The sequence below is a fragment of the Salmo salar genome, chromosome ssa09, assembly GCF_905237065.1.
Source record: "Salmo salar chromosome ssa09, Ssal_v3.1, whole genome shotgun sequence".
In the NCBI taxonomy this organism is placed as follows: Eukaryota; Metazoa; Chordata; class Actinopteri; order Salmoniformes; family Salmonidae; genus Salmo; species Salmo salar.
In genome coordinates this window covers 128,282,342-128,307,126 of record NC_059450.1, presented here as the reverse complement: position 1 = coordinate 128,307,126, position 24,785 = coordinate 128,282,342, and the positions used below count along the sequence as shown (strand labels likewise).

The following is a 24,785-nucleotide window of genomic DNA, read 5'->3' as shown; positions in this document are numbered from 1 at the left end:
GGAGGAGGCAGGTAGCTGGGTCCAGGGGCAGGCAGAAGGTCATACACAGGGGGTCCAAAAAGGCAACAGTACAGGCAGGGAAAAGGCTAGTAACGTCATCCGGGAGATCAGACAATAGGTAGATAACAGGAAATCCGATAGGTTAAAGTACAGGCAGGAAATAGGCAAAAGGCGTCATTAGTGAGGCAGGCCAAAACTATCATACACAGGAGGATTAGATTATGGGGAAAAACAGAGCTCCAAATAGAAGTGTGTCACAAAACAAACAACACCTCACAGTGATGGGGTGCAAAGAACTGAACTAAATAGTGTGGGATAATGACATACAGGTGTGTGAACAGGTGATCAGAATTCAGGTGATTGGGAGCTGGAGAGTGAGCTGCGTTCAGGGGGTCTATGTGTTTGAGAGTGTGAGTTGGAAAGTGGGCTGTAAAGTGAGCTGCGTTCAGGGGGTCTAGGTGTTTGAGAGTGTGAGTTGGAAAGCGGGCTGTAAAGTGAGCTGCGTTCAGGGGGTCTAGGTGTTTGAGAGTGTGAGCTGGAAAGCGGGCTGTAAAGTGAGCTGCGTTCAGGGGATCTATGTGTTTGAGAGTGTGAGTTGGAAAGTGGGCTGTAAAGTGAGCTGCGTTCAGGGGATCTATGTGTTTGAGAGTGTGAGTTGGAAGCAGATGTTATAAAGCAAGTCAATGTAATATGTATGAATCACCGACTGCAACAGGCACAGACATTTCCCTGCATCTTTCCCTTTCTTTTCTAACTGGTGTCTGTCTATACATTCATCAGAGAGAGAGCGACAGAGACAGTGTGTGTGGGCGTATGTGTGTGTGAATACTTTAAAATACAAAGTGTAAACAGATATGAGATGAGACAAGAATTCTCACCTCTTGGCAGCTCAGTTCAAGGACTGAATGTGGGTGGGTGTGTTCCATTTAAAACAATGAAAATGATCTTAAGGTAAATATATTCTCTGAGTTAAACTGAGATAGAACTGTTTATTCATCTAATTACAGCTCATCCTCGTCCTTTATTGTATCCATCTTGGATAGGAGGAAAACTGCACGTACAAAATAATACATGTTGGAAATAAATCTGATTAGTGACAGACTATTATCCATAACTGTAACCAAGTAAACTAAAAAAACGATTTGTGTTTTATGGCACTTTTCTGTTGAAGCCAGTTTATTGTGCCATAACAACGGTCGTCTGCTATACAGTAGAATAATAGTTGTTGGAACAACCCTAGGCCACTATGCTTTCCAAGTGAATACATCATATTAGACTAGAAAATGTAAGCTTCTAAGCATGTTTGGTGCTTTAACCACTGTCATTACATGGCTTTAACCACTGTCATTACATGGCTTTAACCACTGTCATTACATGGCTTTAACCACTGTCATTACATGGCTTTAACCACTGTCATTACATGGCTTTAACCACTGTCATTACATGGCTTTAACCACTGTCATTACATGGCTTTAACCACTGTCATTACATGACTTTAACCACTGTCATTACATGGCTTTAACCACTGTCATTACATGGCTTTAACCACTGTCATTACATGGCTTTAACCACTGTCATTGATTTGACATGGCTTTAACCACTGTCATTACATGGTGTCATTACATCATCTCTGGGTAAAGTGCCCACATCACTGTTTAGAAACATGTAGGAATATTCCTCCATGCCACCCATAACGCCATAACTCAGATTCCCAGATAGTGTGTGTTTGTGTGTGTGTGTGTGTGTGTGTGTGTGTGTGTGTGTGTGTGTGCCTGCTGTGTGCCTGCATGTGTGTGTGTGTGTGTGTGTGTGTGTGTGTGTGTGTGTGTGTGTGTGTGTGTGTGTGTGTGTGTGTGTGTGTGTGTGTGCCTGCTGTGTGCCTGCATGTGTGCCTGCGTGTGTGTGTGTGTGTGTGTGTGTGTGTGTGTGTGTGTGTGTGTGTGTGTGTGTGTGTGTGTGTGTGTGTGTGTGTGTGTGTGTGTGTGTGTGTGTGTGTGTGTGTGTGTGTGTACCACAATACGTAAACTAGGATAAGTCTGAGTTTTCATGTCAACTTTCCCATGTTAAGACAATGTTACATAAATGGTACATTATGGTACTTTACATATGAACTTTATTGCCCAAGACAGCCTTGAATTCGGTTGAGAAAACTCTTCAGCACAAATTCCCGTTGAGTTATAAAGAAAAGTCTTTATATGACCTGTTTAACAATGCACTTCAATTGCTGCAGCTGGAAGTCAATGTTCCCTTTCTCACAACAAGCATTTTGTTCTCAGTAATAGTGGAATTTGAACTGCAATAATGGAAAGTACTTTTTCATCGATATGATTGATTGCTTAATTTGGGGTGATTTCTGATAGTAAACTAGCTTCAAATGATGTTCTGGAATTCTGTGCCTTTATTGTACAGATGTTTCATAGACATTATTTGGAAATATTATGGAACACACCTTGAATACAACAGGATATGTCAGGATATTTCTGAGAGGGATTGGTGAAACATGTGAGGACACATGCAGGATGAACATTCCCAGCCAAGGCAGCAGCTACTCTTCTTGGGGTCCAAACACACTAAGGCACTTACATTACACATAAAACCAAAGATAAATCAACACATCATATAACATTGTTACACCACTATATATCTACAACAAAACATGTATGATACCACCATACAACAATATTACAATTACAATGTACGTGTGTGTGTGTAGAGTGTGTGTGCTAGCGCCCATGTGCGTATGCGTGTCTGTACCTGTGTGTGTCTCTTCACAGTCCCCTGCTATTCCACAAGGTGCATTCTTGATACACATGGGAAGCTGTTGAGCATTAAAAAAAAACAGCAGCGTTACTGTTTTTAACACACTCTAACCAGCGCGCCTGGCACCTACTACCATACCTCGTTCAAAGGGACTTCAATATTTTGTCTTGCCCATTCACCCTCTGAATGGCATACATGCACAATCCATCTCAATTGTCTCAAGGCTTAAAAATAATTATTTAACCTGTCTCCTCCCCTTCATCTACGCTGATTGAAGTGGATTTAACAAGTGACATCAATAAGGGATCATATCTTTCACCTGGATTCACCTGGTCAGTCCATGTTTTGTACACTCAGTGTATATCCATTGATTTCTGAAAATGTATAAATGCCTCATGAGTACAACTGTCACACCACATCAGAATCCAAAATATATCCATTGTTAGTAAACAATGTAATTGTAAACAAACTCCTCAAAACTATAATTCTGGTATAATGGATCATGGACAGTCCTTGCGTCAATAGTTCTGTCTATGCATTTGAGAATTGTTTCCCAAAAGTTTTAAACAGTGATGGGTGAACCTTTGTAGCTGTTTGAACTGCAGATTGCCCCTTTAATATGTATTTTGATCAATTAAGTTAATCAAATCAATTGTTTTGATTTTACAGAAACAAATGTATTTTTAAGAAACGTTTTTGAATAAATGTCAGTTTATCTAATGATGTAGATCTAGAATTAGGCTACATGTGTAATAACTATCTAATAACATAAAGAGTACAGAATGTGTAATCATTTGTTGATTAAATGTCTAAATGTTTGACCTTTTTTTATATATATAATTACATAACGAAATAAAACAAATGCATGTGGTGACATTGTGACAATTTGATGTTCGGCAATTCCAAAGCAACAGTGACGCAGCCTCAGATTTTTCACTTTAAAATGTATATAAAACCAAAACCAATTATTGCAAAGTTTAACAAACCGTACAACTCTATGGACAAGGACAAGGCCTACTTTTAGCAATTCCCACAGACATTTTGACAAAAACACATTTACTTGAAGAACATCGCAAATGCAAAGTTTGGTAACAGAATGACAGAGCCACAGATGAGACAGATATTTCACCGGATGTATAAATGTGAAGCATCCGGTTGGCATTTCCACACACTACCAAATATAGTGGTGAGAGAAAGCCCAGTGGCCGGCAGTGGGAGAAGATGGAGGGAGATGGATTTTGGCCGACATTCTGCAAATGTTCTCATCGATAAAACGTTTGATCTCAATACAGTTTTCTATTTCCAAAACTAGAATATGTTACGAAAAGAGTGGACTAAGTTTGTAGACTTTACCCTTTGCCAAAGTTTCCAAAAAATGTGTTGTTTAGAAGGAGTGCAAAGGCGAATTGTGTTACTGCATACGCGCACTTCACATAGTAGCTGTGTAACTGAAATGTGCAAATACGTGCTAGAATGCGCCAATAGGCTTTCACTTGCACTGTTCCTAGGCCGTCATTGTAAATAAGAATGTGTTCTTATTAATGACTTGCCTAGTTAAATAAAGGTTAAAAAAAAAGAAAAAAAAGTCTATGTGTTTTTGTAAAATATTCTGAGAAAATTGTTAAAAGTAGTCATTGTGCATAGAGGTGTGTGGTTTGTTTAACTTTGCAATCATTGTTTTTTGTTTGATATTCAGTACATTTTAAACTGACACCGTGGAATTATCCTGAAATGGGAGAGCAACAGAAACTCGACGTGCAGTTCGAAGCTTCGTCCAGATGGGGCAATCTCGAGACCATTATGCGGACAAGACTACTGTATTAATAACTTCTAGAGGTTTTACTTACAGTTTAAGTACGTTTTGTCTTTGTTTCTGATCAGAACAAGTGAATTATTTGAAGATTTTGCCCGCAAACTATTCAGTCTTGCGAAGACGAGTCTATAATAACAAAGGAACCGAAACTCTTAGTTAGGGTCTTGAATCTTTTTTTGGTATCCTACAAACTGGCAATGGAAGATTCGGACACCAGAGCAATTCTTCCCGAAGATACTCTATCGTCTGTAGACGACGACATACCGATAAATGACACATTTTGTAATAACGAGGAGGTTGAGAATAAGGGACACATTTGCTATAGACGGCCGCCGTTCGCTTGCCCGCTTTCGGTTTCTGTTGAACCCGTGTTGTTCTTATCGATGTTCTCACTGTCTCTTCAGTGGCCGCTGTCTACGCAGTACCTATGGGACCGCATCAGTGAAGACGTTGGTTACAACGGAACAAAAGGAGGGGGATGTGCCAACACTTCTGGGCCCCCAGACCCACTTCAAAAGGTGGGGGAAACATAGACAATCCTCTATCACTCCTGTTCTTGTGTGCACGCTTTTATTCCAGCCTAGCACTAACACGGCTGGTTTAGCAAATAAAGGTCTTGAATGATGATTAAATAATTGCTTAATTGGTTGAATAACATCAAATAATAATCTAACTTCACGTTTAACATCTTAATGATCATTATGATAAATGTTAACCTTTATTCAACAAAGTTAGTCTAGCTGGGATAAAAATATATTTTTTAAGAGACCTGTATGGGATCAATATCATGCCAAATGTATTGTGAACTCACAGCATGCATTTTATATTCGTGTATCATGATCTGTACAATTAAGCTCCAATCCACAAATGTATATCACCAATCCACAAATGTATATCACCAATCCACAAATGTATATCACCAATCCACAAATGTATATCACCAATCCACAAATGTATATCACCAATCCACAAATGTATATCACCAATCCACAAATGTATATCACCAATCCACAAATGTAAATCACCAATCCACAAATGTAAATCACTTTCCACAAATGTAAATCACCAATCCACAAACAAACACGATTTGATTTGTGTATCGATATATTGCATTCGATTTTTTTTATTACTACAGATATGTAGGTCATTTCCAAGGGCCTTAAGTAAAATGACTGCCATAAGATTTGTACATAGGAGAGATATGCGCAAACATGACAGTTATGGCAAATTATCAACATTTCTTGTGTTACTTTTTGATTGATTCGATTTTTTTTTACTTTAGTTTATTTAGTAAATATTTTATTTAGTAAATATCTATTTCTTGAACTGCATTGTTGGTTAGGGGCTTGTAAGTAAGCGTTTCACTGTAAGGTCTACACCTGTTGTATTCGGCGCATGTGACAAATACAATTTGATTTGATTTGATACACATCAATATTAAAAGCAGTACGTCAGTAAAGGACATGTACATGACACAAGTTAAAAAAAAAAATAGAGTGCAATACATCAAATGATGGCCAATAAAATAAGTATCAAAATACGTAATGTAAGACAGAATCCTTCCTTACATACTGCAACGCCAACTAGTGACATCAGGTGACAACTAGAAACAACTACATGTCCCAACTACCAGTTCATCTATTTGTCCTTTGAACTCCTCTAGGGACACCAGGTAATGTAGTTTTAGGTTGGCATGCAGATAACTGACCATGACAGTGAACTGTTTGCTTTCATCATAACTCAAACCATATCCTCTCATCATTCATCAGGAGGTAGAGACCCTGACAGCCCACTGGAACCTGTACATCAACTTGGGAGGATTTGCAGTGGGGCTGTTTGTGGTGACTCTGCTTGGCTCCTGGAGTGACCAGGGGGGCCGGCGCCCCGTGCTCATCCTGCCCAGCCTGGGTCTGGCCCTGCAGGCTGGGGTCTACCTGCTGGTCATGTACCTCAAGCTGCCCGTGGCCTGGTTCCTCCTGGGCAGGCTGCTCTCAGGCCTCTCAGGTAGGGATATGTCCTGTATTGATAAGAAGATGGGACACCATTATGTTAGCTTCAGGAAGATCTTTACTAAGATACAACCAGATAACACATCATGTCCAACTCAAGTTTTTCAGAATCAATTAGTTGCTAGGGCCAATTAACCAATTAATCCGCTTTTTTTAAACACGTTTTTTGATCAATGTGGGCATCCTTGACCGACTTATTGATTAGTCAACTAACTCATCCTTACTCTCAGGCGACTTCAACAGCATCCTGGCAGGCTGCTTTGCCTATGTGGCTGATACTAGCGACAGGGGCTCCCGGACCTTCAGGGTGGCAGTGCTGGAGGCCTGTCTGGGACTGGCTGGCATGCTGGCCAGTATCATAGGGGGGCAGTGGCGGCGGGCACAAGGGTAGGTTATATCATGTTAAGATGTCCCAAGGTAGCTAGCTATCTGTGGATGAAAAACATATCACTCTCATATTCTTCTTCAATTCATTTTTTGATTACAGTATGTTTGTAAGCTTCTTAACTGGATAACACTTATATCTCTCATGGGGACTTGATCCATACTGAAATAACCAAATTCCCCACCCTTTCTTTTCCTCCCCAGGTACATTAACCCATTCTGGCTGGTGCTGGCCACTAACCTGGCTGCTGCCCTCTATGCCTACCTGTTTGTACCCGAGTCCGTCACCCCTGACCCCAGTGCCAAACTCTTTACCACCCGTCACCACCGCGCCGTCTACCGCCTCTACTCTGCACTAGGCGACCCCACTGAGGTCGGCAGTTACACAAAATGGAGGAGGTACAAACTGTGGCTGTACATCTTCTGCTTCTTCCTGGTGGTGACGGTCCACTTTGGCAGCCGCGAGCTGTATGTTCTGTATGAGCTGAGCTCTCCGCTGTGCTGGGGCCCAGGGCTGATCGGCTGGGGCTCTGCAGCCCAGAACCTGGCCTACCTCAGCAGCCTTCTGGGGTTGAGGACCTTGCAGCGATGCCTAGAGGACTCCTGGGTGTCTCTGGTGGGACTGGCCTCAAACATGACTGGCCTGGTGGTCATCTCACTGGCCAACACTACTGAACTCATGTTCACAGGTGAGAGGCTATCCCAGAAAACAAAACGAGTTAAAATGACATCATTACAACCAGATTACAATCAGTTTAGAGTTTACTAGATGTGTTGACCTTTTTCACAGTTTATTATTAGTCTTAATGAACATGTGCTCTTGGCTCAGCTAGCAACAGTATAAGTCAGCAGTATTACCTGATGGTGTCTGGAGAACAGTGCACAGGGAGAAACGCTGTAGTAGCACACAGTAAGACACCTGTCTCCCAGAGTACTAGATCAATAAGCCTGCCCTGGAGGACTTCTGTTTTCTCTCTCCTCCTGTCTGGTTTCTTCCACAGAGATCACACAGCTGGGTAGAGGTCGCAAAACTCACTGCTTATTCACTGCCTTCTTGTGATGGTGATAGATTATACATGGAACATCCCCATCATCACTGTTGTGTGTCCATTCCCCAAGTAAACTTCCATAGTGTACCTTTAACAGGTAAATGTGTGTCTACTCCCCTTCTCTAACAGGCTATGGGCTGTGCTTCCTCTACATGGCAGCCACTCCAGTCCTCAGGGCCAAGCTGTCCAAACTGGTGGGGCCTGAAGAACAAGGTGAGAGAGCGCTTTCAAAAGAAGGCCCTTAGCTGGGATATATTCACAATATGTCACGGCCTCTCATGTATACAGTTTCATAGTGCTCTATGACTACATCTATAAGGTGCTGTAAATGTTCATAAGGTAGCATAACACTTCATAAGAATATGCTTTAAGTGCTACGTGCTATTTCCTGTCCTGTGTGTGTTTCAGGTGCGTTGTTTGCGTCGGTGGCCTGTGTGGAGGGGCTGTGTTCCCTGGTGGCCAGCAGCCTCTTTAACACTCTCTACCCAGCCACCCTGCACATCATGAAGGGATTCCCCTTCCTGTTCGGAGCCCTCCTCCTCCTCATCCCTACAGGGATCATTGGGTAAGTCCTTCCTTACCTGAAATTCCAATTTCAGATGTCCTCATTTAAAACACTAAGGCCATAAATACCTTGTGATTCATGCATGTTGTTGTGTGTTTAGGATAGTTGAGTGTCGGGATCAGAGAACAGACAGAAGAGAGGACTCTGCAACATCCTGACAGACAGACAGACAGACAGACAGACAGACAGACAGACAGACAGACAGACAGACAGACAGACAGACGGACGGTTAGTAGATAAACTTCTTCACATCACAGCTTGAGCGTCTGGAAGGCCACAGCCTCTGCTGCCCTACATACACCTTTTTACCAGTGTGCTGGAGAGGTAGCTGACTGTCATTAGACCACACAAAGTTTGGATTCCGTGGCTTCAACACCAAAAGACCAAAAAGCTGGAACCACCAGCCAACTCCCCATGTCAGACATCACTGTGCACTACGTCATGTGAGACTAGAAGAGAAAGAGGTCTGGGTTCCCTGTTGTATTTTAAACTGAAAACCTAATGTGAGCTGACATACAATTGTGGTCAAATAATACCCACAGTACTATATCAAACTATCCAAGGGCAGGCAGAAAATACATGACTCAGAAAATATGAAATTCAATAACAGTGCATCTCAATGTCACCATAGCATGCGAGCAGCAGGTAGATCGACTTTAGCCCAACTTGTCCAGACTCAACCATTAGTATCTCTGAACAAAACGAGACCCATCCGCTTCTAACAGCAGTCAGGGAGTACTGAGTTACACTGCTTACAGTTTACTGTCATCCCTCCATTCAACAGATAGCCCAGTCTAACCCCTTAAGTGCCCTAACACAGCAACCCTGTCACCCCTCCATACTATACAATAGATAGGAGTGTGTGTGTGTGTGTGTGTGTGTGTGTGTGTGTGTGTGTGTGTGTGTGTGTGTGTGTGTGTGTGTGTGTGTGTGTGTGTGTGTGTGTGTGTGTGTGTGTGTGTGTGTGTGTGTGTGTGTGTGTGTGTGTGTCATTAGATGGCCTAGTCTAAACTCCCTGCTCCCTAAAGTGTTCCCACATAGCAACACATGATAACCCCCCAGCACAAGGCCACAGCTAGCTCACACACACCACACACACTGTCCTGGGTTCAACCCTCAGTAGCACAGGGGGCAACCAGATCTCTTATAACACATTTAAAAGGATGCAACAGAAACTGAGGGGTTGGGGCCAGGGGGAGAGTTGAAGCATTACTGTCACTCAGTATTTGGGATGATATATTTTGATTTGCTGTTAGGGAGGAAGGCCTGCGATAGCCTACTGGCTTTCTGTCTTCTGAAATCATGTAACCAATGTGTTCAATGCACTGACTGGAAGTTGCTTTGGATAAGAGTTTCTGCTCAGTATTGTGATTTGATTTTATTGTCTGTACCGTACAGTATTACTGATTTTTAAATACTGAATGATATTTATCATCTTTAGAAAATGGAACGAATGAATAATTGAATCATACCAATGATATATATTTGACACTTAAAGTTAAGTGGCTTCTTGAAATGAAATGATATTGCCTTATAAAACATTTATAGCACCTTGTAGATGCTGATGTGGAAAGCCAATTATATATTTGATAACACTTAACTGGCTTCTTATGAAATGTTATTGCCTTATAAAACATTTATAGCACCTTGTAGATGCAGAAGTGGAACATATGAAACTCTACAATAAAGCAAGCCACAAAAGGGCATGGTATATGATGAGTGTTTCACAACTAGGGGCCTTCTGCCTCATGCCTTACTGATTTACCGTTTCATAATACCATTGAATCTATTAGCTGCTATGAATATGTTAATAATAATAATAAGGCAATATAACGCTTCATAAGAATCCATTTCAAGTAGTGTTGCACTATATTGTAATGCACAGAAAGATTCACAGATTTACTGTATCCTGGGGTAGTTGTTTTTATTGCGCTACTATATTGTAAAATGACAACAATGCCTAAATCTTGAATAAAGAAAGTAAACAAGAACATGTCTATGTATACAGTATTTAATCAACATACCTGTATTAAGGCAACAGGGGAAATAGCCCAGAAGAGCCATCAAAACAGTGTCAAGATATAGCTAGCAGTGCTGAGAGCAAATACTGTAACTTGGGACTGAGGTGACATTTTTTGTTTTCCTTTCCCCCACACCATTTAGTACTGTGTGGGTACATAAGTATCTACTGTACATCACTAACAGATATGAATCTACAACACAAACACGTCACTAATAACCTAATAATTCCATGTTTAAAGTAAAGTGTTAGCGTTCCACTTCATTGAATTATAAATACAATAACCTGGTGATTTGATCACTTCTGTGCTCATTTTGCAACACTTGGTTAGTAATATCTAAACAGATAATCAGAAACTGCATGATTGTTTTGTTAGATGTTTTTCTGATCATGTCACAGATAATAGTAGACTTCAAATGATTTAGACAGGGGTGGTGCATGCTGGTCTAAAAAGGATCCTCAATGTGAGCCATGTATACAGTATTTAGCTCTGCCCTCAATGTGATATCCTTTATCTACTGAATTGCTTCTATCCAATAGATACAAGCTGGTGAACTAAGGCTGACTGTCAATCAGCCAAATCAATTACAGAATCTCTTTTGGCGTGAGGAAGGAATCAAACCACAAATCAGCATTGTAGTTACATCAGTTTAGCCGAACAAAGTAACGCAGCATGTTGTGACTGTATACTACAAGACTTTCTGACAGGCAGGTGATGGAAGTGTTTTCATAGAGTAGCTTCAGCCTTAGCTGGTAGTGTAGATATTGTTTTTGTCAACTGATTGTATCTTTGTGAACAGTGAGAGAGAGTGTCTATCCGTTTTCACATGTGCAAGATACATTGATAATGGTATTTTTCATTGCCTCAAGTTTGGTTGAGAGAGAGAGTTCTTTGTGAACCCCTGATTGTCGCTGGGCAGATGAGTGTAAGTGTATAATGAGTATAGTTATTGTAGACCTCTTCTATCCTGGTCACAGATCTGTTTGCGTTGTTTTGACATCTCGTATGGTCCTTGTCACGACAATGACCATAGGAGTTGGCAAAACAGCACATAAACAGATCTAGGACCAGACTCGATCTGTATCGGTCAGAGGTCATCTCTGTGGGATTAGGCGGTTTGCCAGCACCCAGGTTACACAATCGTAAAGACACATCAAATCAATGCAATAGTCGACCACCAATGAGCTTGCAGAATTCCATTTAAGCACCATGAGAAGAAAAAAAAGAAACAGTATTTCAAATACACTATGTACTTTACACTGGAACATTACTAAAAGCCTGGTCCCAGATCTGTTTGTACTCTTTCCAACTCCAAGCCTAACATGTCAAGGAGTTGGAATGATAGCACAAACAGGCTGGTACTCAGGCTACTATAAACCAGAATGCTGTCTTTTCTTTGAAAGTATGGGCGTATTTAGAACAATGAGAGAGCAGTGCTAAGGAGAGGAAACAGAGATACTCCACATTTGTATTACGTGTAATGCATGATGCCATCAACGGCTGACTTTTCACACTGGTTATTTCCTGAGAGACAAACAATATACCTGACCATGCTAATAACAGCTTATGACATTGGTACTGCAGTTTTGGAGAGCACTACATGGTATTTACAAGTGCTGAAAAACATATGATTTAAATACAGACTATTAAACGTGTCTTCACATGCACACGTGTAGAGCTGACCAACCAGAGCGCAGAGCATGCTCTGTTCGACATTATTGATTACTGATCACTAATGGTCACAATTTTACATCATCACAGACCAGAGCTCCATTCAAGGGCCTTTGTTTCTTCTGTGGCCCTTGCGGCCCCTTAGGGCAGTCTGTCTTGGGACAGTCTGTCTGGTCTTGGCTGGGGTTGCCTTTGAGAAAACGCAGGATCTTCTCAATGGTGGCCTCTTGGTACTCATGGGACCACCTGTATCGAGAGAGAAAGGGAGGGAGGGAGGGAGAGAAAGAGGGAGAAAGGGAAAGAGAAAGGGAGAAAGAGGGAGAGATAAAGAGAGAGGTTGAGTGATAGAGAAAGATAGAGAAGGAAAGAGAAAGAGAGGGAGACAGAGACAGGGGGAAAGAAAATGTAAGAAACTCCAGCGAAGTGCACTTTGGATAAGTGTTCAAACTGCTCATCTCTCTCAAACAGTCTGCCGTCTCTGTCTGACTCACTTGATGCCGTTGAAGTTGAGGATGGTTTTCATGTCCTCAGGCAGAGAGTTTGGGTCAGGCCACATGAAGTTATCAGTGACAGGGACGATGTTCTTCTTCCCAGCGAGAGCTGTGACTATCTCCTGCAGGATTTACGAGAGGTACGTTAAATCACAGACAGGCACAGTGTCTACGCAGTCTAGACATGTAAGGGCCGGGGTATATGGGGAAAATAATCTCTCGACTGTAACATTGTTCTGTATGCAGGGCAGGGGCGTCAATAGGGTATGGCAGAGTATGGCAGTCGCCAGACCCTAGCTCAACACCAACTATTTAAAATAGGCTACTAAAATCATTCCAAGGCAAATGCATAATTAGCGGGCTGGCTTTAGGACCATGCACACGCCTTTGAGCGTGCGAGAAGGGTGTTTATCCGGTTGGATGCCTTTGAGAGAGCACATCGACGCAGCTGCAGTGAACAGTGCAACTTTTCTTTCAAAATAGTGCAGAGGTGGAAGATGGTTGTAGATGGCTAGGTAATTACTGTTTGACTTGACATGAAACTAAACTTGAGTTTTTAATACTGGTGCTGAGCTAATGGGTAAAGTAGCAGCTAATTGCTGTATGACATGTTTGTAGAACGTTAAGTCCTTTATGGACTAAGGTGAATGAAGCTACAGCAGCAAGGTGATAATGTCCAGTCAATTTGGTTGTTTTTGCAGTTTGTTTTTAGCGTTTTTAAATTGTGTAGCAATGGAGTACATGAGCTTCAACTTTATATAAATTCCTTGGAGCTTCAACGTTGCCATACCCTAAGTTCAGCTGAAATGACGCCACTGATGCAGGGGACCTCTCTATGTCTAATATTGTATATCACCAACATATAGATGGAACATCTAGACATGTAACAGCTAGAGTGACAGGATTATACACATAGAACATTTTTGGAATTCCATCTAGATACTATTGGATCTACACTGAATGAACAAAACATTATGAACACCTGCTCGTTCCATGACAGACTGACCAGGTGAATCCACGTGAAAGCTATAATCCCTTGTTGATGTTCGTCGAGGCATGGATTCTACAGGGTGTTGAAAACGTTCCACAGGGATGCTGCCCCATGTTGACTCCAATAATTCCCACAGTTGTGTCAAGTTGGCTGGATGTCCTTTGGGTAGGGGACCATTCTTGATACACACAGGAAACTGTTGATAGTGAAAACCCCAGCAGTGTTGCAGTTCTTGACACAAACCAGTGCGCCTTGCATACCCCATTCAAAAGCACTTAAACATTTTGTCTTGCCCATTCACCCTCTGAATGGCACACATTCACAATCCATGTCTCGAGGCTTAAAAATCCTTCTTTAACCTGTCTCCTCCTCTTCATCTACACTGATTGAAGTGGATTTAACAAGTGACATCAATAAAGGATCATAGCGTTCACCTGGATTCACCTGGTCAGTCTATGTCATGGAAAAAGTAATGTTTTGTATACTCAGTGTATATTGTTCTGTATGCAGAACCTATCTATGTATAGATCTGTCTATGTCTGACCTTGTGTACCCAGTCCTTCATGCCAGTGTCGCCCATGCACTTGTCGAGGGCGTTGGCAGACAGCACCAGGATGAAGTTCCGTGCCCGCTGGACGCTCTGGATCAGCTTGTCCTCAAACTTCCCTGCTTCCAGCTTCTCCACGTCAATGAACACACTGAAACCTCTGACCTGCAGGTGGACCTTCAACAGACTGGGGGGGGAGAGTAACAATTGACGATCTATAGATCTTAGCCTCCAGATAATCCTGACAAACCTGATAATGTTCTCAAAGCTCCCTAGCTTTCCCTCTCTCCTGACTATTATTCCTCGCCCTATCCATGACTCTCCCTCTTCCTCTCCCTCTCTGCAGACCTTGCGAGCTGGGAACCGGTAGTCCTGCGGTAGCTAATAAACACATCCGGTCCAGGGGGCTGGGCATCGGTCAGACACGGCTTAATCGGCCTACGGGTGGCTGCCAGGATCTTGGCGCGATGGATGCCGTTCTCTAGAAGGAGAAAAGGAATACTTTATTCTCCATTGTCTTGCAGGGCAAGTACATGTGGCTTTTGGCTCACAACCCACCTATGTAACAGTCTGACTGGAGCTGCTTGTCGGTGAGGTGGAGGACGTTCTTGCGGTCCACGCCAGACTGCACCAGGCCGTAGGTGTACTGGCGGAAGCGTGGGTTCACCTCGCCCAGCCAGTCAGCCATGTTGTTGGGGTCACAGGTCGAGTAGTTGGCGTAGGTCTTCAGCACACGCAGGTCACGGAGGAACCTAGAAGACAAATCAAAATGGAGTTGGCAGGGTGAGGTGTGGATTTTATTTCAATGCTCAATTTCACTGATGTTGACTGATGTAACAGATGTTTTATAAGCTTGATATAAACTTGACAGATGACTGAACTAACCTCTTGCGAGTGAGTCCTGCGGTCATGCCCAGGTCAGTGCTCAGCTCCTGCTCTGTGATGTTCAGCAGTAGGTCACCATCCACCTGCAGCTCCTGAAGGATGGGCAGAGAGAGTAGAGAGAAAGACTGAGTTAATTTAGTGAGTAAGAGGCTAAGGAGAAATACAGGTAACTGCCAAAACAAAGGAAACACCAACATAAAGTGTCTTAATAGGGCGTTGGGCCACGACGAGCCAGAACAGCTTTAATGCGACTTGGCATAGATTCTACAAGTGTCTGGAACTCTATTGGAGGGATGCTTTGCTGATGGTGGTAGAAAACGATGTCTCCAGAATCTCCCATAAGTGTTTAATTGGGTTGAGATCTGGTGACTAAGAGGGCCACGGCATATGGTTTACATTGTTTTCATGCTCATCAAACCATTCAGTGACCACTCGTGCCCTATGGATGGGGGCATTGTCATCGTATGGGGGCATAGCCATGGTTGACAAAATAATGGCCAAAATACTGGCCTGCCCAGCATTTTTATACATGTCCCTAAGCATGATGATATGTTAATTGCTTTATTAACTCAGGAACCACATCTGCGTGAACGCACCTGCTTTCAATGTACTTAGTATCCTTCATTTACTCAAGTATTTCTGTTATTTTGGTAGTTACCTGTAGGTATCCATATCTAATGGATATGAAACCAAACATTGACCTTATTTTGTCACCATCTTTACAAGGACTATAGAAGAGCATTCTCATTGTTTACTGTTCAAACCTTGTCTTTTGCTATCGCTATCTCTATCTATCTTTCTCTCTCACACACACACACCGAGACACAGAAACACACACCTGGAAGCGCTCAGTGTAAGAGCTGAATCCAATCACTTGGAGCCATCTCTGCACCTCACCACCCTTCCAGTTGGGCACGGAGGACAGGATACGTCGCGGCACCTCCTCCCCCATCATCCCCAGTGCCCGCTTGGCCAGGGCACAGGCTGTCCCGTTGCTGGAGTACATGACAATCCTTTTCAGGCTCTGCACCGCACCTATCTCCTGGAAGATCTGGGAGGAAGAATGTACACACATTCAATTGTATGTCCATTGATATTGTAGGGCTGGTGATTTTAATTAAGGAACATTTAAATCCCTTTTACCTCATTTTTACCGGTATGTCACCTGTGCAACTAGATGCAACAAAACTTGATCACATTTACTCCACACACAGAAACGCATACAAGGCTCTCCCTCGCCCTCCCTTTGGCAAATCTGACCATAACTCTATCCTCCTGATTCCTGCTTACAAGCAAAAACTCAAACAGGAAGTAACAGTGACGCACTCAATACAGAAGTGGTCAGATGAAACGGATGCTAACGGACTGTTTCGCTAGCACAGACTGGAATATGTTCCAGGATTCATCCGATAACATTGAGGAGTTTACCTCATCAGTCACTGGCTTCATTAATAAGTGCATCGACGATGTCGTCCACACAGTGACCACACGTACTGTACATATCCCAACCAAAAGCCATGGATTACAGGCAACATCCGCACTGAGCTATAGATTGGAGCTACTGCTTTCAAGGAGCAGGATACTAATCCGGATGTTATAAGAAATCCCGCTACGACCTTCAATGAGCCATCAAACATCCAGCTTGAACGCTCGTCGGATGTGGCAGGGCTTGCAAACTATTACGGATTACAAAGGGAAACCCAGCCGCAAGCTGCTCAGTGACGCGAGCCTACCAGACAAGCTAAATGCCTTCTATGCTCGATTCGAGGCAAGTAACATTAAACCATGCATGAGAGCGCCAGCAGTTCCAAACGATTGTGTGTTCTCGCTCTCCGTAGCCAATGTAAGACCTTTAAACAGGTTAACATTCACAAGGCCGCGGGACCAGATGGATACCAGGACACGTACAAAGATCATGTGCTTACCAGCTGGCGGGTGTCTTCACTGACATTTTCAACCTCTCCCTGACCCAGTCTGTAATACCTACATGTTTCAAGCAGATCACCATAGTCCCTTTGCCCAAGAACGCCCAGGTAACCTGTCTAAATGTCTATTTCCCATAGCACTCACATCATTAGCCATGAAATGCTTTGAAAGGCTGGTCATGGTTCACCCAAACAAGGGCACTGCGTTCATCCACCTCTGGCCTGCTGGCCCCCCTACCTCTGCGGAAGCACAGTTCCCGCTCAGCCCAGTCAAAACTGTTCGCTGCTCTGGCACCCCAATGGTGGAACAAGCTCCCTCACGACGCCAGGACAGCGGAGTCAATCACCACCTTCCGTAGACACCAGAAACCCCACCTCTTTAAGGAATACCTGGGATAGGATATAGTAATCCTTCTAACCCCCCCCAAAAAAAAAGATATAGATGTACTATTGTAAAGTGGTTGTTCCACTGGATATCATAAGGTGAATGCACCAATTTGTAAGTCGCTCTGGATAAGAGCGTCTGCTAAATGACGTAAATGTAAAAATGTAACATCAACACCAACATCCCAGACACTCTGGACCCACTCCAAATTGCATACCGCCTCAATAGAACCACAGATGACACTGCTCTCCCCCACCTGGACAAGAAGAACACCTACAGTTGAAGTCGGAAGTTTACATACACTTAGGTTGTAGTCATTAAAACTTGTTTTTCAACCACTCCACAAATTTCTTTTTAACAAATGTGGCGTACAGCAGGTCAGCCACCAGGGGGAGACTCGTCGAGGCCTGGTAACAGATGGAGTATACATCACGAGGCGATGGCTCCATCTGCTGGACATGCCAGGTCTCGACGGGCTCTCCAGCCAGGACTAATTGGGGCTGATTGGGAGCTGGTGAGTAATCAAGGGCGGATTGCTCACCAGCTGTGCAAGGCCCATAAAGCTGCCAGAAGGGCAGCACACAGTGGAGGAATGGGGGAAGATAGGACTCCTGTATTATTGTTAATGGTTGCAGAGGTAACAAGAGTGAGTTCAGTTTTGTTCCCGACAGGAAATATCCAGACCCGGAATCCCAGAAGACGGCATCCCGGAGAGGGTCTCGTAGGGGAGACATATCCTTTTCTTTTTGATCTATTATTTAAATAAACACCCTTGAAACTGAGCTAATCCTTCTCTGTCCATGTCTGATATGGGTAAACGTCTTGACCAAACCCCCTGGTCTGCCATACAAACTATAGTTTTGGCAAGTCGGTTAGGACATCTACTTTGTGATTGACACAAAGTTAAGGTATTGGAGTGGTCATCACAAAGCCCTGACCTCAATCCCATAGAACATTTGTGGGCAGAACTGAAAAATTGTGTGTGAGCAAGGAGGCCTACAAACCTGACTCAGTTACACCAGCTCTGTCAGGAGGAATGGGCCAAAATTCAAAAATGGGCCAAAAAACTTATTGTGGGAAGCTTGTGGAAGGCTACCTGAAACGTTTGACCCAAGTTAAACAATTTAAAGGCAACACTATCAAATACTAATTGAGTGTATGTAAACTTCTGACCCACTGGGAATGTGACGAAAGAAATAAAAGCTGAAATAAATCATTCTCTCTACTATTATTCTGACATTTCACATTCTTAAAATAAAGTGGTGATCCTAACTGACCTAAGACAGGGAATTTTTACTAGGATTAAATGTCAGGAATTGTGAAAAACTGAGTTTAAATGTATTTGGCTAAGGTGTATGTAAACTTCCGACTTCAACTGTATGTGAGAATGCTGTTCATTGACTACAGCTCAGCGTTCAACACTAGAGTGCCCTCTAAGCTGATCACTAAGCTCAGGACCCTGGGACTGAACATCTCCCTCTGCAACTGGATCCTGGACTTCCTGATGGGCCACCCCCAGGTGGTGAGGGTAGACAAGAACACATCCGCCATGCTGACCCTCAACACGGGCCCATCTGGGGTGCATGCTTAAGTCTCCTCCTGTACTCCCTGTTCACCCACGACTTCGTGGCTGTGCACGACTCCAACACCATCATTAAGTTTGCTGACGACACAACAGTGGTAGGCCTGATCACCGACAACAATGAGACCACCTATAGAGAGGATGTCACAGACCTGGCAGTGTGGTGCCAGGACAACAACCTCTCCCTCAATGTCAGCAAGACAAAGGAGCTGATCGTGGACTACAGGAAATGGAGGGTCGAGCACGCCTCCATCCACATCATCGGGGCCATAGTGGACTTGTCAAAGACTCCAGCCACCCAAGTCAGAGACTGATCTCTGCTACCGCACGGCAAGCGGTACCGATACACCAAGTCTAGAACCAACAGGACCCTGAACAGCTTCTACCCCCAAGCCATAAGACTACTAAATAGTTAACCAAATAGCTAACCGGACAATCTGCATTGACCCCTTTTGGACTAACTCTTTTGACTCATTACATATGCTGCTGCTACTGTTTATTATCTATCCTGTTGCCTAGTCACTTTACCCCTACCTATATGCACATATCTACCTCAATTACATTATACCCCTGCACATCGACTGTACTGGTATTCCATGTACAGTTTTTAGCCAAGTTATCGTTACTCATTGTGTATTTATTCCTTGTGATATTATTTGTATATATTTTTCTCTCTTCATTGTTGGGAAGTAAGCATTTCATAGTTAGTCTACACCTGCTGTTTACAAAGCGTGTGACAAATGCAATTTGATTTGATTTTATATATAGTTAGGTAAGTGGGCACCAGAAGTGGTTTTAGGCCCCAAAAGGTTGTTGGGTGAAATCCCTGTATCCACTACCCACTAAAGCAGGGTTTCCAAACCTGGTCCTCTGGACACCAAGGGGTGCACATTTCATTTTTTGTCCTAGCCCTACACAGCTGACTCAAATAATCAACTAATCATCAAGCTTTGATCATTTTAATCAGCTGTGTAGTGTTAGGACAAAAACCTAAACGTGCACCTCTTGGGGTCCTGAGGACCAGGTTTGGGAAACTCTGCACTAAGGTGTAGTGGTCACCACAGGGAGAGCGTGCAGGCTTTTGTTCCAGCCCAGCACTAACACATCTGATTCAGCAAATCAACTGCTTATCAAGGTTGAACCAGGTGTGCTTTTGTTCCCTGATACTGACCTTGGTGTTGCGCTGGCGTGACTTGATGCTGGTTTCGACACACAGGTAGAAGGCAGCGATACACTTCCCCTCCAGTCTGGCACCATCCAGTAGTGGCAGGAGCTGCTGTAGATCTGCCGCCGTCCTCCCCTGCATGCTGTCCGCACTGTCCAGCAAGCTCCTGGCAAACTCATCAGGGTCCAGAGATGCAATAAAGGGCTCCACCAGCTCCAACGTCCCTGACTTCACCACCTATAATAATACATTTAGCAGACACTTTAATCCAGAGAAATGTACAGTGTTGTGTGCATACATATTTTCGTATAGGTTGCCACTGCAGGAATCACACCAACCACCCTGGTGTTACAAGCTCCATGCTGTACTAACTGAGCCACACAGGACCCACCTCCTGCTCGATCTCCCGGTTATTGGCGAGCACGGCCACCGCTAAACACGCATGGAAGCGGATGAGCTCGTCCTCTTTGGAGAACGCCAACGGAAACAACCACTCGGCTGCCTGCTTCTCGATCATCAGCCGCTGGCAGTGATGGCCGCCATACATGGCGCAGTTGGCGAGTGCCACAGCACAGTGGCGGAGGACAGTGGGGTCGGTACCGCGGCACCAGAAGAGCAGGGCATCCAGGGCGCCGTTGGCGATGAGCTGGGCAGACGTCTCCTCGGTGTGTTTGAACATGTGCTCCAGGATGCCTGAGACGCTGCGGGCCAGCTGGGCGTCCTCTGTCTCCCTCGTCAGATTCAGGATCACCCCCAGACCCATGTGAGCCACGTAATCTCTGAATAAGAAGAGAGAGAGGTGAAGACGGTAAAGAAAATGATTAGTATATAACTAGGCAGGGTTGGGTAGGTTAATTTCAAAATGTAATCCGTTACAGATACTAGTTACCTGTCCAAAATTCTAATCAGTAACGTAACTTTTGGATTACTCAAACTCAGTAATGTAATCTGATTACATTCAGTTACTTTTAGATTACTTTCCCCTCAAGATGCATTAGAAGAAGGCAAAAATGTATGTTACCAATTGAACGACATCTATGGCAGGATAAATCTGTGTTAAAGTTTACATATTTGGCCATATGGATGTTAAATTTTACTTTATGGGTTTGTTATGTAGGCTTCTTCTAACCCATCACTTTCTACTACATATAATATGATTCAATTATATCTTTACATTAAAAACCAAAGTCTATCAGAATTCCAGTCATTCCAATAAATGTTATACCCCTTGATTTTCAAGAATAGGACTTGGAAATATGGAAGTATAGATTAGCCAAATTGTTTTACCTGAGCACCAAAACTAAGGACTTATTAGCCAGCACTACTCTGTTTATGATTTTGTTGTCATGGAGGACTGATTGGGCTCATTGGTTTGAGTAGAAAAATAAATGCTGCGTTCATGGAATGGCATGCTTTGACCAATAATAAGTGATATCCGTATCACCTAAACTACACCACTGATGTCATCCTTACCTCCTTACCTGCTGTCATCCTTACCGCCAACAGTGCGACTTGGAAAAACATAGCTTGGACTGTAGCCTACAAATGACTAATCCTGCTCTTTCCCCGCGATCCATCAAACACATTTGGTGTGTCATCACAGTGGTCTCTGACTTGTGGTCAGACTCGCTCAGGTGGAACAAATTTACATTTGCGCCTTTTTTCAATGCTGATTTGAATGTCATTCAGAAAACAGAGAAGTGTCAAATATTTTTTTCGCAAACATTCTTTCTGAACGTAAAACTTATCCTCGAAGTAATCGTCTAGTTTTTCAAAAGTATCTGTAATCTGATTACAATATTTTGGCTGGTAACGCAACAATTACCGTTATTATCGCAACAATTACACGTAATCAGTTCCTCCCCAAACCAGTGGCTGAGTTTCTAAATGTTTTTTTTAACCTTTATTTAACTAGGAAAGTCAGTTAAGAACAAATTCTTATTTACAATGACGGCCTACCGGGGAACAGTGGATTAACTGCCTTGTTCCGGTGCAGAACGACAGATTTTTACCTTGTCAATTTGGGGATTCAATCCAGCAACCTTTCAGTTACTGGCCCAACACTCTAACCACTAGGCTGCCTGGTCTAACCACTAGGCTGCCTGGCGCCCCAGAACGACTAAGACTTATCTGTATCTGGGTCCTGGAAACTGTCCCTAAAGGTTAGGACCAAGGTAATATGTTGTACAACTGAAAAAGTGCATGTGGGCCTGTAGTGAATACACACCTGTTCTCAGAGACCAGTATCTGCTCCAGTAGTTTGGCAGACTCATAGGTGATCTCCACAGCAGGTGTCATGAGGAGTTGCAGGAGCAGCTCCAGTCCTCCGTCCAGTCGTATCCTGTTGCATATCTCCTCCGCGACCTGCCGGCCCACAGTAGGCAGAACCCAGGCCTCCTCCACTAACTGGAACGTCTCTGCGATGGCCCTGCGGGTCTCGTCTAGATCCGATGTATCTTTGGCTGATTTCAGTGTCTTGATAGCGGAGCGCAGGGCCGGGAGCGAGGTATCCAAAACATCCTGGACGTCGGCACCGTGGACACCCGGTGAGACCGGTGGTGCTTTCGGTTCCGAGAATGAGCTCGAGCTGCCCGACCTCCGGTTCCCAATCCGGCTGACATATTCCGGTACCGTGAGTCTTTCGGAGCTGAACATGGAGAGGTATTGATAGAGTCTCCAGAGGAAAACGGTTAGAGATAAGAGCATCAACAGCCAATCTCTGTCAGGGCCAAGAGGGCTTGTTGCAGGCCCTGATCAATAACAGATCAATTATCAGGCTAGTTTCTCTGGAGAAATAAACGTGTGCGTAATAACCTGGTTATAAATGAATGGGAAACAATGTTTGTCTTGCATTCAAGTTGTTTAGATACATGAACAAACCACAATAGGTGAAATTACAATCCCATCATCTGGACTGGATGCTGAGCTATAAAATCAAAGTGACAGCTTTCACTAAATTGCATCATCATCACACTGATGTCATCTTTGAAAATAAGTGAATAAAGACTCATCTCGCATCATCATGACCAAGCCGTCACACTATGCTTGCATTTAAACACGGATGTCCTCCGTTTTCTCCTATCGTTTACACAAGGCCTTGTTGGATCAAATTATGTCTACTCAGAATAACCCAACGCCAAATAAATTATCAAGCTTTCACTGTGTCCACTATTAGATAATGTATCACCACTGCGGATGTTTAGAGAACTCCTAGACAGGGAAAACAATTGTCTCAAAAAGCCCATTACATATCAAATTACGTTTACCAGCTGGATGGAGAAATATAAACAGCTCTGTTGTCTTCTGTCTCTCGCTTGCATTATTGAGGCTTAATCCAGACAAAGACGCACTGTCGATCAAAATGACTCTCACGGTTTTCCTTTTTCCTCTCTATTCACATGACTATATTGAAACGACATGTTGTCCTTTAATCCATAACAAATATATCTTATTTAGGCTACGTATTGTTAAAATAGCCTCTCTCCTTGACATCCTTGACTCAGCATCCTCGAACGTCCTCGAAGCTAGGACCGCCCATTACCTTCAGGATATATTTACAGACGGACATGTCATACCGAGGCCCGCTCAGCAACAAAGCGCCAGTATGGTGCTCATCTCCACTATGCCCCCTTGTGGATAAAGGTAGAAGTATAATCAATCAACAAGATGGTACACACATCAACTGTGCTAAATAGGTTATTATGGAGCTACAATAAGATAAAACAGTGCACATCAATTGCTACACTACATGTCCAAAAGTATGTGGACACCTACTCGTTGAACATCTCATTCCAAAATCATGGGCATTAATATGGAGTTGGTCCCCGTTTGCTGCTATAACAGCCTCCACTCTTCTGGGAAGGCTTTCCTGTAAATGTTGGAACATTGCTGAGGGGACTTGCTTCCATTCAGCCACAAGAGCATTAGTGAGGTGAGGGAACTGATGTCAAATCAAATCAAATCAAATTTTATTGGTCACATACACATGGTTAGCAGATGTTAATGCGAGTGTAGCGAAATGCTTGTGCTCCTAGTTCCAACAATGCATTAATATCTAACAAGTAATCAAACAAATTCACAACAACTATCATATATACACAAATGTGAAGGGATGAATAAGAATATGTACATATAAATATATGGATGAGCGATGGCCGTGCGGCATAGGCAAGATGCAGTAGATGGTATAGAGTACAGTATATACATATGAGATGAGTAATGTAGGATATGTAAACATTATTAAAGTGGTGTTATTTAAAGTGACTAGTGATACCATTATTAAGTCCATTTATTTAAGTGGCCAGAGATTTGAGTCTGTATGTTGGCAGCAGCCTCTCTATGTCAGTGATGGCTGTTTAACAGTCTGATGGCCTTGAGATAGAAGCTGTTTTTCAGTCTCTCGGTCCCAGCTTTTATGCACATGTACCGACCTCGCCTTCTGGATGATAGCGGGGTGAACAGGCAGTGGCTCGGGTGGTTGTTGTCCTTGATGATCTTTTTGGCCTTCCTGTGACATCGGGTGCTGTAGGTGTCCTGGAGGGC

The 24,785-nt window shown here is 43.4% G+C and overlaps 2 protein-coding genes and 1 long non-coding RNA gene across 3 annotated transcripts; 1 reads left to right on the top strand and 2 right to left on the bottom strand.

Annotated features, from left to right (window-relative positions):
* Window positions 1–2,378: 2,378 nt before the first annotated feature.
* LOC106612858 (uncharacterized) lies at window positions 2,379–4,894 on the bottom strand. Its single transcript, XR_001330378.2, has 3 exons — window positions 4,608–4,894; window positions 2,755–3,134; window positions 2,379–2,578 (listed from the first exon to the last, which is right to left on the bottom strand). It is a non-coding gene; the product is annotated as an uncharacterized lncRNA (long non-coding RNA).
* On the top strand, window positions 4,533–10,571 carry slc46a1 (solute carrier family 46 member 1). The gene is made up of 7 exons (XM_014214432.2): window positions 4,533–5,091; window positions 6,343–6,577; window positions 6,813–6,969; window positions 7,171–7,655; window positions 8,145–8,228; window positions 8,424–8,580; window positions 8,681–10,571. Exons 1-7 carry the CDS (start codon window positions 4,771–4,773, stop codon window positions 8,736–8,738), a joined length of 1,497 nt encoding a protein of 498 aa, XP_014069907.1. The 5' UTR covers window positions 4,533–4,770; the 3' UTR covers window positions 8,739–10,571.
* LOC106612856 (NAD(+) hydrolase SARM1) lies at window positions 10,488–23,832 on the bottom strand. Its single transcript, XM_045724541.1, has 10 exons — window positions 22,471–23,832; window positions 20,635–21,022; window positions 20,250–20,480; window positions 16,025–16,237; window positions 15,187–15,278; window positions 14,860–15,053; window positions 14,650–14,782; window positions 14,299–14,488; window positions 12,764–12,885; window positions 10,488–12,518 (listed from the first exon to the last, which is right to left on the bottom strand). The coding sequence occupies exons 1-10, from the start codon at window positions 22,947–22,949 to the stop codon at window positions 12,341–12,343; spliced, it is 2,220 nt and encodes a 739-aa protein (XP_045580497.1). The 5' UTR covers window positions 22,950–23,832; the 3' UTR covers window positions 10,488–12,340.
* Window positions 23,833–24,785: the final 953 nt, after the last annotated feature.

What these genes read in the sequence shown, in the direction of transcription:
- slc46a1 (XM_014214432.2), top strand. Translation starts at nt 4,771, where the DNA reads ATGGAAGATTCGGACACCAGAGCAATTCTTCCCGAAGATACTCTATCG. An exon ending in CAGTGGCGGCGGGCACAAGG is followed by an intron (nt 6,970 to 7,170) that starts GTAGGTTATATC and finishes TTTCCTCCCCAG; the next exon opens with GTACATTAACCCATTCTGGC. An exon ending in TACTGAACTCATGTTCACAG is followed by an intron (nt 7,656 to 8,144) that starts GTGAGAGGCTAT and finishes CTTCTCTAACAG; the next exon opens with GCTATGGGCTGTGCTTCCTC.
- LOC106612856 (XM_045724541.1), bottom strand. Translation starts at nt 22,949, where the DNA reads ATGCTCTTATCTCTAACCGTTTTCCTCTGGAGACTCTATCAATACCTC. An exon ending in ACCGGGAGATCGAGCAGGAG is followed by an intron (nt 20,481 to 20,634) that starts GTGGGTCCTGTG and finishes GTATTATTATAG; the next exon opens with GTGGTGAAGTCAGGGACGTT. An exon ending in CTTACACTGAGCGCTTCCAG is followed by an intron (nt 15,279 to 16,024) that starts GTGTGTGTTTCT and finishes CCCATCCTTCAG; the next exon opens with GAGCTGCAGGTGGATGGTGA.